This window comes from Martes martes, assembly GCF_963455335.1.
Source record: "Martes martes genome assembly, chromosome: 1".
NCBI lineage: Eukaryota > Metazoa > Chordata > Mammalia > Carnivora > Mustelidae > Martes > Martes martes.
The window spans coordinates 52,119,599-52,138,306 of record NC_137888.1 but is presented as its reverse complement, the minus strand read 5'-3'; the positions used below and the strand labels follow the sequence as shown (position 1 = coordinate 52,138,306).

Sequence of the window (18,708 nt, the reverse complement as noted above, 5' to 3'; positions counted from 1 at the left end):
TGCCTCCCTCCCTCTTTCTCTTTCTCCTCCTTCTTCTTATATTCTATACACTACTCAGAGCTCACCACTTTAAGTGTATTCTTAAGTCCCTTTATCTATTTTACCCATCCCTTCCCTCCACCTCCCCTCTGGCAACCACCATTTTGTTCTCTGTATTTTAATAACCCGGTTTTTCGTTTATCTCTTTTTTCCCTTTGTTCATTTGTTTTATTTCTTGAAGTCCATATATGAGTTGAAATATCATGGGACTTGTCTTTCTCTGTCTGACTTACTTCACCTAGCATTATACCCTCTAGGTTCACCCATGTTGCTGCAAATGGCAAGAGTTCATTCTTTATATGTCTGAGTAATTTCCATATAGATATAGATATATACACCCCACATCTTCATCCATTCATCTGTGGATGGACATCTGGATTGCTTCCATATTTTTGCTGTCATATATAATGTTACAATAGACATAGGGGTGCATTTATCTTTTCGAGTTAGTGCTTTTGCTTTCTTTGGGTAAATACCCAGGAGAGGAATTGCTGAACCATATAGTAATTCTATTTTTAGTTTTTTGAAGAACCTCCACACCGTTTTCCACAGTGGCTGCATCAATTTACACTTCCACCAACTGCGTGGTTTCCTTTTCATCACATCCTTGCCAACACTTGTTATGTCTTGTCTTTTTTATTGTAGATGCTCTGACTTGAGTGAGGTGGTATCTCACTGCGGTTTGCATTTTGCGATTCCGTGACTAGTGATGTTGAGCATCTTTTCATGTGTCTGTTGGCCATTTGTGTGTCTTGGGAAAATGTCTATTCAGGTCCTCTGCCCATTTTTTTTTAATTGGATAATTTGTTTTGTTTTGTTTGGTGTTCAGTTTTTAAGTTCTTTATATGTTTTGGATATTAACTCTATGAGATATATCATCTGCAAATATCTTCTCCCAATCAGTAGGCTGCCTTGTCATTTTGTTAATGATTTATTTCGCTGTGCTTTTTATAATAAAAAGCTCTTTATTTACATAGGTTGACTTCGCTTTTGTTCCCCTTGCCTGAGGAGGCATACCTAGAAAAATGTTTCTATGGCTGATGTCAAAGGAATTATTGCCTATGTTTTCTTCTAGAAATTTTGTTTTGTGTTTATGTTTATGTCTCACTTAGGTCTAATTAATTCTTAGTTAATTCTTGGGCATAATTCAAGAAAGTGGTCCAGTTCTCTTCTTTTCCATACTGTTATCCAGGTTCACAGCAACATTTGTTGAAGAGACTGTCTTTTCACTATTGTATATTCTCACCTCCTTTGTTGTAGATTAATTGACCATTTATGCATGGGTTTATTTCTGGGCTCTGTATACTGCTCCATTGATCTATATATCTACTTTTGTGCCGATACCATAATGCTTTGGTTACTACAGCTCTGTAGTGATCTTGAAATCTGGGATTATGATACCTCTTTGTCAAGAGTGCTTTGTCTATTCAGCAGCTTTTGTGGTTCCACACACATTTTAGTATTACTTGTTCTAGTTGTGTGAAAAATTTTGTTGATACTTTGACAGAGATTGCATTATATCTGTAGATTGCTTTGGGTGGTATGGACATTTTAATATTGGTTCTTCCAAACCGTAAGTATGGAATATCTTTGGATAGATACTAACTTAATTCCATTTCTCTTTATACTTCATTTGCATAGCTTGAGTAGACTATGGCAAATATTGTTTTTGTGGGTTTTGTTAAAAACCGTAACTCCTGGGGCGCCTGGGTGGCTCAGTTGGTTAAGCGACTGCCTTCGGCTCGGGTCATGATCCCAGCGTCCTGGGATCAAGTCCCGCATCGGGCTCCTTGCTCGGCAGGGAGCCTGCTTCTCCCTCTGCCTCTGCTTGCTCTCTCTCTCTCTCTCTGACAAATAAATAAATAAAATCTTTAAAAAAAATAATAATAACTCAGGAGACTTACCATTCTTAAATTTCTAAAAGCAATTGAAAATTTATCTCACTATAAGTATTTCCTATTCATATAATACTGTATTTTCCAATTTTAAATAAGTTTCATTAGGGTCCTTGAGTGGCTCAAATGGTTAAGCATCTGCCTTTGGCTCAGGTCATGATCCCAGAGTCCTGGGATCAAGCCCAAGGTCCTGGGATCAAGTCCACATCGGGCTCCCTGTTCCTTGGGGAGCCTACTTCTCCCTCCCTTTCTCTCTCTGTCTCTCATGAATAAATAAATATTTTTCTCTCTGTCTCTCATGAATAAATAAATATTTTAAAAATCTTTTAAAAATCTTTAAAAAATCAAGACAGAAAGAACTGTCATTAATCAAGATTTCTAATTCTTATTAATCCATTTAGTCAATCAACATATATGTTCTGGGGATATGTTATGCATCAACAGACATGGAGTTAAAAAAAAGATTAAAAAGACATAGACCCTGCCTACCAGATCTCAAAATTCTCTAAGGAAAGAAGGGCAAGAATATATATGGGCAATAAGTGAAGTGAACTCTGAAACTACAGAGGACGGACACTTTGCAAAAGATCAGGGAAGAAATCTTTGGAGGAGATGGAATCTAAGCTCTGTTCTGAAGGACAGGGATACTAGTTACTCAGACAAAGAAAGGGCTATGGGAGAGAGTGTGACAGAGAGAGAGTGTTCTAGAATAAGACAGTGACAGGGAATAATATACCCATAGCACATTCAGAAGTATGGCTGCGGCATGGAATTCCAAGAAAGATTGTGTTGAAAATGTAACTAGAACCGTTATTGCTATGCTAAGTATTTTGTATTTTATACTTATTCTAATGGGGAGCCACAGACTTACCTTAAGCAGAGGAAGAATCTATTCATCTTACATCATTTTGGTGGCAGAAAGGAGAAGAGATTAGAGAAGAGCTAGACTGAAGTTTGAGAAATCCATTGGACTATGCTTATTTTTATACTTCCTTAAAATATTAAATCACCATGCTCTTATTTTACTCTGAATCCACAGTCTACATATACCCGTCTTTTAAACACACATGCTTTCATAATCCTAAATTACTTCTCACCTACTTCCACTAATGACCTAAAACAACAATATGTTCTCAGACGCTGTGAACAACAGCCTGTAAGGTGTCTCATTTTCACCTTTAAATTTACCTTTAAATTTAGGTTTCAATCTCAGAATTTCAATGCAGTGATGTTTCATTATCAGATGAGAATTATGTCATAAGGAATATGATACTTCCAATTAGTGGATCAAGTCTGGGAATTTGTGGATGTCTTATTTGTGTTAAAAAGTGAGTAGATTCAAGGTTATACCCAAAAAATAATATGATGTCACTATCATTCATGTGCCATTTCTTGAATGGGAGAAAAAAAGGTGTAGCGAAGAGGAGCTACAGCTGGCAATTTTATAATTTTGAACAACCTGAGGTCTCTCTTTTTTATGTCCTCATGGGAGTAAATTGGATTTATAATCATATTTTGGGTAAGGTGGAAAGATTAACTGAGATTAAATAATTGAATAATACTGACAACTTATAAAGAGTTTACTATCTGACAATCACACTGTTGAATGAGCTTATCCCTACCCCACAGGTTAGGACAGAAGGGTTAAGCCATTTGCCCAATGTCACCTAATTCTTAGGTGGAGAAGAGAAACATGGGTTTCAAAACCACACAGTTTGGCTCCAGAGCCATATTCTAACTCTAATCTGTAATGGAAAGTAAACGCAATAAGACACTTACTTACTTGAAAGAATCCTTAAAACTATGAATAAGCTACACGCCTCAATCCCCAGGCTGCTCTCTTAACAGCACATCTTATTTCAAGACGAAATGTTTAAAAGCTGTCTCTGTGCTGGCAATTCTTAAAAACGCCAAAGAGCTGGGCCCTTTCTTTAACTTATAGCATTTTAGTGATAAGTTAGGAGATCTAATGTGTGGGATTACACAATTTTCTGTAGAACAAAAAAATAACTTCCGTTTTGAATAAAAAAATAAATAGGGATTATCATTTTAAATGTTTTTTTTCTCCCTTAATTGGAACTCCAATAAGAGTTACTGCTTACCATCAATTCAAACTTATACAAATTTCTCTAAATCAATGTATAATTTTGGATCTTAGCATTTTTAAGCTTCAAAGATCTTAGAAATCATATGATACAATACTTCCATGACAAAAGGGAATCTCATAAAAGGTAAATTAATTGTCAGGGTCTGAGAGGTAATGGATCAACTTAGATTAAAAATATAGTTGGAGTACTCTAAATCAAGGGGATAACTGTGAAAATAAAAAAGGGAGAAAGATGTGAGTATAGACAGGTTCCATGTAGAAATCTATAATCATTTGGTTCAAAATCTAGGCAGAGCCATCAGAAAGGATGAATACCTACCATTTACATCGACATGTATAGAACTGGAGGGTTTTATACTATGTGAAATCAGTCAGTCAGAGAAAGGCAATTATCACATGGTTTTATTCATATGTGGAATATACGGAATAGTGCAGAGGATCATAGGGGAAGGAAAGGAACACTGAATAGGAAGAAATCAGAGAGGGAGACAAACCATCAGAGACTCTACCCTGGGAAACAAACTGACAGTTGCGGAAACGGAGGTGGTTGGGGGGAAGGGGGTAACTGGGTGATGGGTATTAAGGAGGGCACATGATGTGATGAGCACTGGGTGTTATATGCAACTGATGAATCATTGAACACTAGATCTGAAACTAATGACGTACTATATGTTGGCTAACTGAATGTAAATTTTCTAAAAATCTAGGCAGAGTGAGGAAAAAAAACAGCTATTTCTCCTCTCCTATTCAAATATATAGACATTTCCATTTAATAGAGAAGACAAAAGTAGTTATCAAAAAATTCAGTATTTTTTCATTGGAAATAAACTTTGTTCTTCTTTGATGCCTTGCTATATATTAGAAGTATGCTTTATAGGAGTATAACTACTTTAATTTCCTCTAGTGATTTATTATCCAAAGGATACAGAGCGCTAAAAACTAGGATTTTAAAGCATATATTATTTGTAGAAGCACTTTGGAATCCCATTAATAAAGAGATTACTCAATTTCTAAAATATCATTAACATTCAAATTATAGATTCTTAATAATTTCATTATTAAATTAGACACCACCAGATAATCATAATAAATAGAAGCACCCTACAGTGTTCATAAAAGGAAAGTAGTGGAGCTCCCTCTATTGATTTATAGTTGAGTAAATGTGCCTTGTATATAAAAATCTTAATTTTATCATCAAAATTATTATAATATAGTAACCATAAATTTATAATAGTAAATTACAATAGTAAAATTTTTTTCTCTCTAAGGTCTAATAGCTTTTAAATTATAGAAACACATACACAATATCAATTTCTAAGGATAATTTTATAAACTACAGATGTCCTTATAATTTTAGAGCATATACTCTTTCTTAATAGTTTTGGCTTGCAGATATCACATTTAAGATTATAATTTTCAATTTGTGGGGTTTTTTTTTGGTTTTGTTTTCCTTGAGTTGATAAAACTGAAATTGTTTGACAAATACTGAGACTACAAAACATTCTAATAAGAATATGAAGTCCAACTTTATTATGGAAGTCCCCCAAAATGCACTTAGATGGAACTGAAATATATCTTCCAATCAGGAAATGAGGTATTTTCACGTATTTTTGGTATGAATAAACTGACATAATTATATGATTACTAAAAAATGTGATTCATAACAATTATTGTTGAGAGTCCACTGTGTCAGGCAGTGAGAAATGCTATATACTCACCTTATTGGAATATCTGTATCAAATGAACTTGGTAACATTGTTATCCTCATATTACAAATCAGAAAACAGAAACAAGAGCTAGAAAATCAAATTAATACTCAGTTCCACCACCCAAGCCCTTGGACTCTGGTGCAATAGGACCTAGGCTATGTATTGATAATCTGTGAAATCTGTGAGCACTGACATTCCATAAAAATTAAGCAGAGAATTATTTTTTTAAAATATCATAGAGGTGGGGCGCCTGGGTGGCTCAGTCGGTTAAGCCTCTGCCTTCGTCTCAGGTCCTGATCCAAGCCCAGCATTGGGCTCTCTGCTCAGCGGGAAGCCTGCTTCTCCCTCTCTCTCTGCCTCCCTCTCTGCCTACTGATGATCTCTGCCTGTTAAATAAATAAATAAAATCTTTAAAAAATTTTTCATAGAGGTATAACCATACTATCTACAATAAAATCACTATTCAGGCAGTTCAAATCCTTTCTAACCAAACATTTTGGATCAGTTCTAAAAAATAATATCCTCTAAACCATACCCTGAAATTCTACTTTTTTTATTGTTTTATCATTTATTTTAGGAAGGAGACATATTTCTTATCAGCAAAGAGAAAAACAGCTGAGCAGATGCAGGTTTTGTTTTAATAAACAGATACTTATTTGTCATTCTACTGTGATAAGAAAAACCATTTTATCTCATACTAAATAGTCATTTCCAAAAGAAAATTTCTATTTGAGAACTAGATTACCATCCACTGCGGTTGGGTTGAGTAAAGGATTAATCCAACAGGGTAAATGCAAATACGTATTTCGTTTTACTCTTAGATCTGATAGCAAAAGCATTATTCATATTTAGAGCCAAGCCCATCTCTGCAAAAAATATAAAACCTATGTCTTACAACCAACATAAGCATTTTTCTTGGAAAGTGTCATACCTACCATCGGGTAGAGAAAATGCTTGCAGGAATAAGGTATAAATGCCACAAGTTGAAAATAAATTAAATGCTAGGCAGAAACTGCTTTATTTTTGAAATTACAGTTTGTGCTTACTAATATTAATTCCATTATGAATACTTGTTACTTTGTTTAAAAAACATATTCTCAGCACATGCTCATTAAAAACTCTGCATAGACACATTGTTATATTTTTTATATAGACATGGCAATAAAAATATGTCTTACTCTTTTCCGTAATAGCTCTAAAAATTACAGGGTAAAACATATTTAATGACACTAAATTTTCAGATGATATTTTTTATCCACTAGTAAGCAATTCCGATGAGCCTGTTAAACTTGTTGAAGATTGTTTAAAATATGACTTACTTAAAAATAACTGATATCTGTTTAGTAAGACCCATTATGCAGGGTTTACAAAATGGCATTAGTTAATTCACCTACACAATGTATATCATACCTACAATGAACTAACACAAATATTTGGGAACCATCTGTGTAATATAAAACAATATCAACTATTCTTAAGGCTCACATGCTATTGTCTCTTAATCCACTGCTTTAGTTAATCTGATCCCATAGAGTATGAATCTTCCAAAATGAAAGGAAATATGAACTTACATTTACATAGTTTATGTTCTAAAAGTTAGCCATCTTACGTGGAAAGAGCAATGATAATAATTCATAATAAATGTACTTCTTTCGCCCATTTTCAGCCCTGATACATGTGTTGCAAAGTTAAGCACTGAACTATCTAAAGCTTTTGCCTAACATGTGAGCATGTGTGTGCCTATTACTCCTGTAATTCTCATTTTTCCCATAGTTTTAAATAAATAAGAATCAACTTATCCTGTTGTTGTTGTTTTTTAAGTTATACTTTCTCCATAAGTCTGTACTATTAATATGCGGAAGGGGCATCCCCATGTGCTCTTGTTGGGATTTTAAATATATACACTCTTTTTTAATTGAGAAATAATTGACATATACCATTGTATTAGTTTTAAGTGTACAACACAGTGACATATGTATATATTGCAAAATGATTATCACAAGTTTAGTTAACACCTCATTACCACACAATTACAATGTTTTTCTTGTTATAAGAACTTTTAAGATCTTCTCTCTTAGCGGCTTCCAAATATATAATAGAGTATATACTCTTTGAATTGTAGTTTTAGAATTTTTTCTAAATGAAAAATGCATATATTCTTTGACTCAGCAATTTCACATTCAGGACATTTCCTACCAATGTAACAGCACATATGCACAAGAACACATATTAGGATGTTCACTACACTCATGTCCTTAACAAAAAAGGCTGGAAATACTCTACGTTTCCAAGAACTGGGGAAATGGTTAAATTAATTATGGTATGTACAATAAAATCCAATGTACCTTCTAAAATGTGGTAGAGCTATATGTGCTGATATGGGATAATCTCTCATTCTTCAAAACGTACTGTTAAGTAAAAAAGGAAAGGTACAAAATGGCATGTATAGTATGTTCCCACTTGATTTTTTTAAAGGTAGAAGCATATATGCAAATATTTGCTTGTATTTAAGTATTTGAATAAGATCAAACAGATCCTCTCTGAACCCTTCAACTGGTGAGTAAATTAGGGAAATCATAGGAAAAGTATTCAAAGGACTTCAAAGAATTCCTGGTGACCTCCAGGACTTAGAAGCCATGTTCCTTCCCATGTTGACATCATAACTCATACTATTCTCTCAGCCCATATCTTTTGCTTGATTATTCCTCAACACATACCTCAGATGTTACTTCCTGAAAGAACCTTTCCAATTTTTTCCTGAAGTCCAGGACAAATCTGGACATTCTGATGTAAAATGTTCTTTAGTTGTTCTTGTAGTACCTAGCAAAACTTCTAGCAAATTATATTATTAGTCGACTGATGTCTATTTCCCAAAGAGAACATAATTTCTTGGCGTGACAAGACCTTAACTGTCTAGTTAAGTCACTAGGTATCTGTCTAACCTAGACAGTCTAACCTAGACTGTCTAACCTAGTCACTAGGTTTATTGCAGTATCCGAAACGCCAAGCACAATGCTTTGTACACACTGAGCACTCAATAAACATTTATTGAATGGTGTTACACATGGTTAATTTCCATGAGTTTTTTTTAAGTTTTTATTTTAATCCCATTTAGTTAACATACAGTGATGTATTCGTTTCAAGTTAATTTACATGAGTTTTAATCTTGGACTAGATAACAATGTGACACACAGGCAAGTACCTAAGTAATTTTAAGGTCCTATAGCTCCAAACCTTGAATCTATGAGTTTAGACATAAATGAAACTAAGAACATTGTTGTCTCAAAAAACTAGCTAATTTGCTATGGAATTTTAGGTAATCTTTTAACCTGTGGCTTCATCTATTTCAGCTGTCAAATAAGAAAACTGAACCAGATGAACATCTAGAGCAATTTCTCATTTTTTCCAACAATACCTCTTCTATTACATTTTACTTCTAACCATGATTTGCATGCCTTTAACCCTTCAACACTGTGTGCACTCTCTCCCACTCTGTCCCTCCCTCTCTCTCTCTCTCTCACACACACACACACACACACACATACACTTAACTTTCCATAATTTTATTTCAGGAGAAGATAAGGGTTCAGCCATAGGATAGCGCTTTTATTGACACTGCTTGAGCCTCTATAATCTCTCATATTTCTTGCCAAAGGAGCTAGAAGAGGAAGATATAAACAATGAATATGGGGCTAAGTAAGGATACTTGCTGCTGTCACATCACTCACTGGTTGATTGATTGCAAAAATGGTACTAATTCTCTCTCCTGGTCTTTATCCACACTATTTGCCAAGTGTTTTTTTAGCTCCTTCCAGTCAGTAGGAGGAGATGATTTCCCCACCCTTGAATACGAGCTGGACTTGGGACTTGTTTTCACCAACTGACTGTGGCAGAAATGATGGTTTGCCAGAAGAAGTTTTCCATATTTCTGCTTTTTCTTAGAACCCTGCTTCCACCGAGAGAACAAGCCTAGGGAAGCCTATTAGAGAAGAATCAATTTTCCCTGAACTACAATCAGCCAACTCCCAGAAGCAAAGCTGCCTAGCCTAACATGGAGCAGATTATAATAAAATGAAGATGTCTAACTAAAATAAAAAAAACCACCCAACTCTCCAGACTAAATTGCCAGAATGCAAAATAATGAAGTACATAAAATGGTTACTGTTTAAACCACTACGTTTTGGAGTGCTCTATTACACAATCTAGTTATTTTATGTACTATGGCTCAAAAATTTAATAAGACTAGCTACACATGTTTTTGTTTTCTTCTTGATTTGGAACTAGGTAAATTCCATACCCATAAATCCCCCCCCCCATTAGGGAAAATACTTGGGAAGGTGCTGACAAGAGTTTTAGCCACCGTGACCAATGTCCTCTCCCTTCATTCTGCCTTATTAATGAGGACAAAACCACAGCATCCTTTACTTTGTGTGCTTAGATAATATTCTCTCGACCTTTCCTACCGCCACTCCCTTTGGGGGTTTTCTGAGTACCTGAAACACTTATACAGATGAACCAAATAACACATGGGTGCCTAATTAGGAATAGAAAGCCTTGGCATGAATTGCCATAGGCATGTTGTTGGTTGCCCCAAGCCAGTTCGCCAGTTGTAACTGATACAACTGTAGTTTACACGTACAAAAAGACTTAAGCGCTTCCTTAAATTGTATAGGTATCCCTGATAATTATTTTAAAATCCAAATTAATAGTGGAGCTACCGAGAAACTTCAAAGAAGAACAGAATTGGAATTGTGCAAATGGCTGAGAAGGGCTTTCAGGATCAGACTGAAACCAGCCTTCCCTGGTAAGAAGTATCGCTCCCAGGTGAATTCCAAACACCATTATTCTCTTGGTATATCAGGTCAATTTGGTTTCCACATCAAACCATGGGATCCTTAATGTTTTACATCCACTGCAATAACCTCACATCTCTCCTATACTTGATATTAAAGGGACTTTGTGACCTCTTGTTGATATTTCATTGTACCTGATAAATTTTTTAAAAAGTTAGAAATATGCACTTAGTCAGGATGAGAGTACTTATAGTTAAGTAGTCTAAGACAGACATATCAACAAGCATGCCATTAATAATCATGGTGGCTATATAATTTGTCATCCAAATTGCACTTTTGAGGGTGAAATAAGGTACCATTAATAACTGAATCAGAACATCAGGATAAACAGGACTGTCGTGTGTATACTGGGATGTATGGCTCATGGAGTAATAGAGGAGGAAATTTTAGGGGAAAAAGGTGGTGGGGAGGGGCTGGCTAACAAGCCAGAGAAGGTGGACAGGGGTCTAATTTCTGATTAATCTATTCTCCTGCAGTTTAGTTTCATTACGTTGCAATACTATAAATTCTTAGACATAGACATGTTTATTGAAATACTTAAACTCAAAGACAAATTAAGTAATCCTTCGATTAGAACTGTTTTGGATTGGACTGATTTGATCATATCCTTGAATGTTATGGATAACTGAGAACCAACTGGATAAATAAGAGAGTAAGCACTAAAAGCTAATTTCATTCTTGGAACATACACTACAATAATGGACTATGATAATAGGTTATCATAAAACAATTTCTGTATATCACAGCACATTTGGAACTAGTCCTAGCTGAAATATATAAGATATTACATCTAGTAATAAGGTGGGGAGAGAAGCATATAAATTTTGTTATTTAAACAGAGAAATCAACTGGCTGAAAATATCAGTAACTTCAAATATATAATACTTTGTACACTATAAGGACAATAACTGTAGGATTTAACCTTATCCAACAGACAATAATATCCTCTTCTTAAATATAGAAGATATATGTTAGTCTTGACTTTATTCTCCATAGGAAAAATTCCGCCCCAATTTAAAAAAAAAAAGAGAGAGAGAGAGAAATATAAATGAATATTTTTCCAGTCCCTTTTCATTTCTTACTGAAAATAAAAAGGAGCTGATATCCAAGAGTAAATAAATAAAGTCATCATCCACCACTCTTAAAGAAATTTTCTTCAATATTTCACTGAATTAGCTCATTTCCTAATATGTCACATACATTCAAGTATAAGAAATGACACGGGATTTTGTGAAAATCTAACAATGAAAAATAAAATTGACTTTGAGAAAAGTTAAATTCAAGTTTCTATGTGTACATGCTATTTAAAAAATTTTTTTGAAGATTTTATTTATTTATTTGAGAGAAAGCAAGAGTGAGAGAGATCACAGAGGGAGAGAGAGCCCAATGTGGGGCTAGATCCCAGGAAACTGAGATCATGACCTGAGCCAAAGGCAGATGCTTAACCTACTGAGCCACCCATATGCCCTATACATACTATTTTATCATAGCTGCACCTGTGTTGCTTTCCTGCATATTTGGGATATATATGCATGTGTCTGCTTGAGTTAACAGCTGCTGAAAGCTGGTTCTCTTTGGTGATGTTTTATGCTAAATAAATGGCCAGAACAGAAAGAAATGTGTTTAAGACTAAGAGACAAGGTGATTATAAAGCATTTAAGATACTGTATGACAAAATACTGCCATCTAACACCAAGTAATGCTGACAACTTAGTGCTCAATTTTACAAAGGCCTATGTTTAGTGACATGAAAACATAAGGGGAAAAAAAGAAAAAGGAGAAAAAAGGAAAAGAAAACAGATATTTTACCTGACTTAAAAAAGTGGTCAAGGTGATAATTAAATGTAACAGTGTTTTTCCACTAAAAATAAAAGTCTTAATATAGCATGTTTTTGTTGAAAAATTCAAAATGGTGAGCAAGGGAATTACTAATTTCATCAAAATCAGAACCATACATTACAAAGAGAGAAAACTTACAAATGGGAAATAAGAAGGAACAGAAAAATAGCTTTCCCAAAATCAGAACATTCTTATATGGTATAACTGAAAACCGAATACATGAGTGCTGACTCGAATAAAAAAAACAATAATAATTTCTGGTAACACTTAAGACTATGAAAGTAGATTTTTATTGATTTTCCTCTTTTTAATAAGTTAACAGGAAACAAGCATTCTCTTCCAAAATTCTATTTAAAAAGATAAGCTAGATTGAATTTTCTAAAAAGTTCAAAAAAGTTTGGAATTGTGTCACAAAAATATTTTGGAATTGTATAGATATTAAAACCACAGGAAAACTTTTATTTTCTATTTCCTTCTATACTGCACTTAAAACCACCTTGCAAGTCAACTGTTTTGCTTAGGGGCATCTTTAGGATATACACGCAGGCTTTGTCGCATGAACATACAAACATCAATCATCGCTTACATTTCATTCTAGGAACCACGTATATACTTTAAATAGAGGCAATCTTCCAGGAGGGATGGGTTACCCTAATGGAGTTTTCTGAGACCTAAAATTCTTTCCCACTGTTAAGGTCTCTTTTCCCAGGACAGTGAAAGACAAATTCCTCTCTATCACATTTTTTTTTTTTTTAAATAGCCCTGTTCAGGCCTGAAGGACTAAGCACAAGATATTATAATGTATTTATACAAGTAGGAAAAAAGATGGAACATTTGCAATTGGGTTCCCTACCAATTTTCTAGCAACACAATTTATATGAACTGTATCCATTCAGTCTGTCTGAAAGCATTAGAAAAATACAATTGGATAATGACTCTGCCTTGCCCAAATCAGCTTTTTACCTTAGGTCATCAGAAACAGTTTTGAGCTAAAGAGATCTCAGAGAATAGTTCTTTAGTCCACTGTTTTACTTACACATGAGACAGCAGAAGCCTGAAAATGTGAAATAACTTGCTCAAGTGCCCAAAGGTGAATGATGCTGAGTCAAGCCTAGAAAAGCAGTTTACTGAAAAGAGTACCCCATTAAGTTGTAAACTGCTATTGGATTAAATAAATCATCAAGGAAAAAGCAATATTTACTGGCAACTAAGCAGTTTGCAGTTTTTAAATTAATACATTTTAGTAGTCCCACATCAGGCAGTCTGCAAGGACATCCATTTGAGTTGATGCTTTCCCCAAGGCCTACTGAGGTAAAACTGAATGTGTTGAGAACACAATATCCAACGGGGGCAGGGGTGGGGTGGGGGGGAAGGCCTTTAAGTGTGCTTGTGTCTTAGAATTAACCTTGTATCAATGAGAAATTAAGAAAAATTCCTGAGGGCATGAACACAAATTACCCAAGAGAAGAAACAGTTAACTGCAGGGGTTCCACCTCCTTGTTGTAAATAATCAAGGAAAGCATTTTTTAAAGCAATACAAAATGTCACCACAGGCTGACGCTCTTTCTACAAGGATAATGAGATTCTTGTTTCCTCGGATGCTGAGCACTTAACTTCATTGCCTTTATCTCCTAATTCAGTTTCTGTGGTTCCTGCATATTCTCCCCTCCCTTCAAAACAGGTAACATGTCATGCCTAAACCATTCAATGACTGTGTAGCCACTACAGACCGAAAGACCTGAAGGAGCAGTTTCACAAACTCGAATTTTTGTTCTCTAGGTCTCGACACACACTAAAAGTGCTCCGGAAATGAAGGGCAGCAGGCGGGTAAGTCAGTTAGTCGCTTTGATTAAGCCAGCCAAGGGCTCTGCAGCCCCATCGGGCTCAGCTATGCAGAGGGCTCCGAAGGAGGTGCACTTCCCTTGCAGGACTTGAGTCCTGAGTCTGGAAAAGGCGCTTTTAGTGCCACAACCCTTTCTTTTCAAACACAGTGACACGCACACAGGCCAGCCCGATAAATTCAAGGAAAGCACTGATCTGAGGGGCTGAGGTTTCCGACCCTCGGATCGGCCGAGGTCGGCAGCGCGGCGAGAACACTCCCAGCTCACCCAAAGCGCTCACTGGGTACTGGCTGGAGACGCGAGCTTGTGGCTCCAAACGAATCACGTAGAAGGAATTCTGAAAGGGGAAACTTTCCCTTCTTAGCAGTTCAGTGTGAGGAAAAATCTGTCCCCCGAGGTGGCTCAACGGAAAATAAATCCCAGAGCGACCGCACGGAAAGGGGAAATGGGCGTGTGCGAGTGGTCCCGGGGTGTGGGTGTAGGTGAGATAGCACTCTCAAAGTGACGAGAGGGTTAAACTGAAAACCAGCTGTGGGAGGGTGGATCTTTGATTTTGCTAACGACCTCACCCCTTCAACCCTCGTCTCCCCTGGGCTCCAGAGTGAGTACCCTCTCCTCCCACATCGGACAATGGGACCTTGAAAGAGTGAAATACACAATGTGCCAAAGTCGGGGGGGGGGTCTCCCCTTCCCACCACCGGGTGTTCTTACCCCACCCCACCTGCTTGAAATCCGTTCTACTCGCGTTTCACAGGCTCCGCCCCAGAGCCAGAGATTGTCACAGATGCCTCTTTCTCTAGCCTCAGAACTGCAGGTGAGCTCATTACCTCACCCAGAAATGTAACTTTATCATAAAGAGATCCGGAGAGGGGACCCCCCTCCCCCGCACCACCGCCACTAGCAAACACAGTAGCAGCAGTTCACAAACACTTGTGATCTTCGGATTCTAGCCCCCAGCCTCACTTTCCCTCTCTTCCTGGGAGAGACCCAGAGGCTTTCAAACCTGTGTTTTTGGCCTCAGTTTGCCAACAACTGAAGGGATGTGCAGAAATTAAAGATGCAAAAGAGAAGTGAGTCTTCCTTTAATAACAACTAAAGAAAAGGGCACTAGAACAAACAGACGCCGAAACACACACACACACACACACACACACACACACACACACAAACAGGAAGTAGGAATTTTACTTGCAAATGTCTGTCTACGAAGGGCTGGAGATAAAACTTCAAAAGGAGAAAAAAATTCCAAAAAATCCTCAAGTCTAGCGACAAAATGAACCTGACGCTCCACCAACCGAAGGCGAACGTACAAGATGCCCCGTAAGGACCAACTCGCTTCAGCCGACCGGTAGGTCTCAGGGTGACAGCCCCAGGGGCCGTCCCTAGGGTAGGAAAGGGATTCCCGGCTATATATTTCAGTTACTGGGGATTTTGCCTATTTTTCTTCTGAGGCTCAGTACATAACTGAAAACTGAGGCTGAATCACAGGTCCTAAAAAATCCACAAATCGCTCACTAAGGTCTCAGAACCCTGGATGCTAATTCCAGTTCAGGCTGTGTTCTCTGCCTACCACCACCCACCCCTACACTCACTACCCACCCAGACAATGGGGGAGAGGGCGTTCAAACCAGGATTTAAGCTATAGGAGGTTTTTAAGGGAGTGATCAAAGTCCTCCCTTTCTCTTCCACCCCTCCCTTCCTCACCTCCTACGGAGGGGAAGTTACCAGGGGATTTAAGACGAAAAAGTGCGGGCAGTTACTGCCACCGAGCTAAGCGAAAGGAAAACTGCCCCGAGCGCAGTGACGTGGACTTTGATATTCAGAGACTGAAGGAATTGTCAGAGGGCACGGGCTCGCCGCCTAGGCGGGAGCCGCAGGGGGAAGGAGGGAGATCCAGACGAATCCTGCCCGCAGGGCCCTGAAGCCCCAACCCCGGCAGCACCCAAAGTTCCTGGAGATTTACCCAATGCCCCCAGTCCCTGCCCAAACTTGAGCCAACCGGCCGGGCCCAAACGTGCGGCACAGGTGACTGAACCCAGGGCCAGCCCTGTGCCTGCACCGCCGTCCCCTTACCTCCCCCACACGCCCGCGCACACTGCCCCCGAGGTGCGAGGCCCTGGCCCGGAACGTAGGAAATTACCCCCGGCCCACGTCGGCCTGGGGCTGCCCTGAGGCCCCCGCTCACCTGGCCTGAGAACAGCGGCGGAGATCAAGAGGCAGAAGACTAGACGGCAGGAGGGGCCCGCCTTCGATTCCATATTCCTCCTCCTCCTCCTCCTCGGGGGCCACCGACACAGTCCGCGCCGCAGGAGGGGGCGTCGTCCCCGGCCCCGCGCTGCCCGCGAGCTCGCAGGTCCGAACGCAGGGGCAGCGGCTTCTCCCAGACACACCGCCCCCCTGGGCTGTGGGGCGCCGGACCTTCGGATCTCCGCCGCAAGCAACTTTCCACCACGCAGTGCCCCAACTCTTCCTCCCTCCCCTTCAGCACCTGTCCTTAGCCCCTGGGCTGCTCCTCCCGGCACCGACGACCCTCTCTTCCCTGGAGACACTTGAGTATTTCGGAAAGGTGTACGTGGTTCTTTTAGGCTGGTCTGTTATTCTCCTTCTCTCGGGATAATAATAATAATGGTAGTGGCCGTGTGCGTAAAAAGCCCGGTGCTAGGAAGGAATCGCCGAGGGCAACAGGGGCGGCGAGTCCAGGCGGTCTCCTCAGGTGGCAGAGCGGTAGCAGCGAAAGCGGCGGCGGCAGCGGTCTTCGGGCTGCTCTGAGTGGAGGGACTGGAAGGCGTGTGTAAGCTGCCTTTCTCCTCCTCTCTCCTCTCCTCCGCCTCCCTCCTCCCTCCTCCCCTCTTCCCAGGACGCGGCGCCGAGCAGGTGGTTGGAGCACCGACCTGCAGCCTAGAGGCGCTGCAGGACCGAGTCGCAGACCGAGTCCAGCTCTGGCGCTCGGCGGGGGAGGCGCTCGCGGGATCCCTGGGCCCCGCGAGTAGGAGGGGCTTTCCCGTAGCTCCGCCCCCGAGGCCACGCTCGCCAATAGAGAGCAGACGCCGGAGCCGCGCGCGCCCCAGCGGGCCCGCGGGACAGCCTCTTTCCAGTAGCGTTACCCTCGCCCTCTCTCTGCGGACGCTCCTGTCTTGGTGCCCACTCAGCCTCGACAGGGTTCAAAAAACGCTTGTCCCAGACTCCTATTCCAGTGACTCGCTCCTCAGGGATTTTTCGGCGGTGATGTTGCAGCTCCATCTTCAATGAAGAGTGGTGGGGCAGGACGGTGGGGGTGGAGAATTCCCGGGGCGGGGAGGAGGAAAAGTCTGGGGGGTGGGAGAGGTGGTCACTCGCCTCCGGAGAGTTAACTGGAACAGCTACTGGTGGGCCGGGGGCAATCCAAATACTGGGCTAATTCCTCCCCCAAACCCACCTCTCCAGCATACCTTCTTTTGAAGGCACATCCCTTGAGTCGACTGCCCAGTACCAAATAGAAAACATTTACTCTTTCCCGGGGGAAATAAATGAGGAATTTCTAGACTGTTCTTCGTCAGACGGATTTTCCCAGCGTGTCTACTTGCCAGAGCGTGTGTCTTTTTTTTTTTTTTTTTTTAATTAAGCGGCGATTTTTAAGTTACGAACAAAATCCTCTCAAGTTACTCAGATTAAAAACCAAGCTCCTCGTCCGTTCCAGAAAGCCGGGCATCCCAGCAGATGGACAGGCTTCTCTGGCAGTTTCTAAGGATTGAACCGTCTCCCAGGTGGAACATCGGGAAGCTGTGTCTTTTTCAGATCAGACAGAGACCATGAAGGAATATTTTCCTCTGGAACTCCGGGGTGGAGTTGCCGGAGCCCTAAGTGGCTCTAAATCAGGGATGCGGAATCACAACTCTTCTTCCAGGAAGCATAATAAAATCGTGGTCCCTGAACCACTTCGCCAGGGCATTAAATAGCCCTTCCTGCATCACAGGGTCACCCCTGCGTGAGGCCAGTCTCCAGCAGAGAATGCCAACTAGTAATCGTCACATACCGCGCTTTCATCAGAGGCTTCGAGTCACCAGCTAATGGGGGTGAGGGGAGTTGGAGGCCAGAGAAGCTTATTAAAACAAGCATACACATGTGAGCCCCCCCACACACACACACACACTGATCTCTGAATTCTTTTATCTTTTTATGCTGGAAACTATTAAGCTCCGTCTTCAGTTGTGATTTTTTTGTCAAAAGCCTGCCTGTCTTGTCTTCCCAGTTCTCTTTATAGCAACAATATTCTAAAGTAGAGCTCTTACATTTTTTCCTTTCAAAATAAGTAGTTTTTCCTGCTTCGATTTAATATCAACATTTTATTTGCATCTTGTGCGCCAATAGGAAGGCTGATGCTAGGAGACAAATGCCTTTTAATTCAGTGTTTCATAAGCTAAGTTTGAATTGCTGGCATTCCGAAGG

The 18,708-nt window shown here is 39.6% G+C and overlaps 1 protein-coding gene across 1 annotated transcript in view; it reads right to left on the bottom strand.

The window, feature by feature from the left end:
- ALCAM (activated leukocyte cell adhesion molecule) overlaps positions 1–17,054 on the bottom strand; it is a 213,207-nt gene extending 196,153 nt beyond the window's left edge. Inside the window, exon 1 of the mRNA XM_080798788.1 lies at positions 16,469–17,054. Coding sequence (XP_080654914.1) covers positions 16,469–16,541 — 73 coding nt within the window. The 5' untranslated portion in view covers positions 16,542–17,054. The remainder of the gene's footprint in view (positions 1–16,468) is intronic.
- Positions 17,055–18,708: the final 1,654 nt, after the last annotated feature.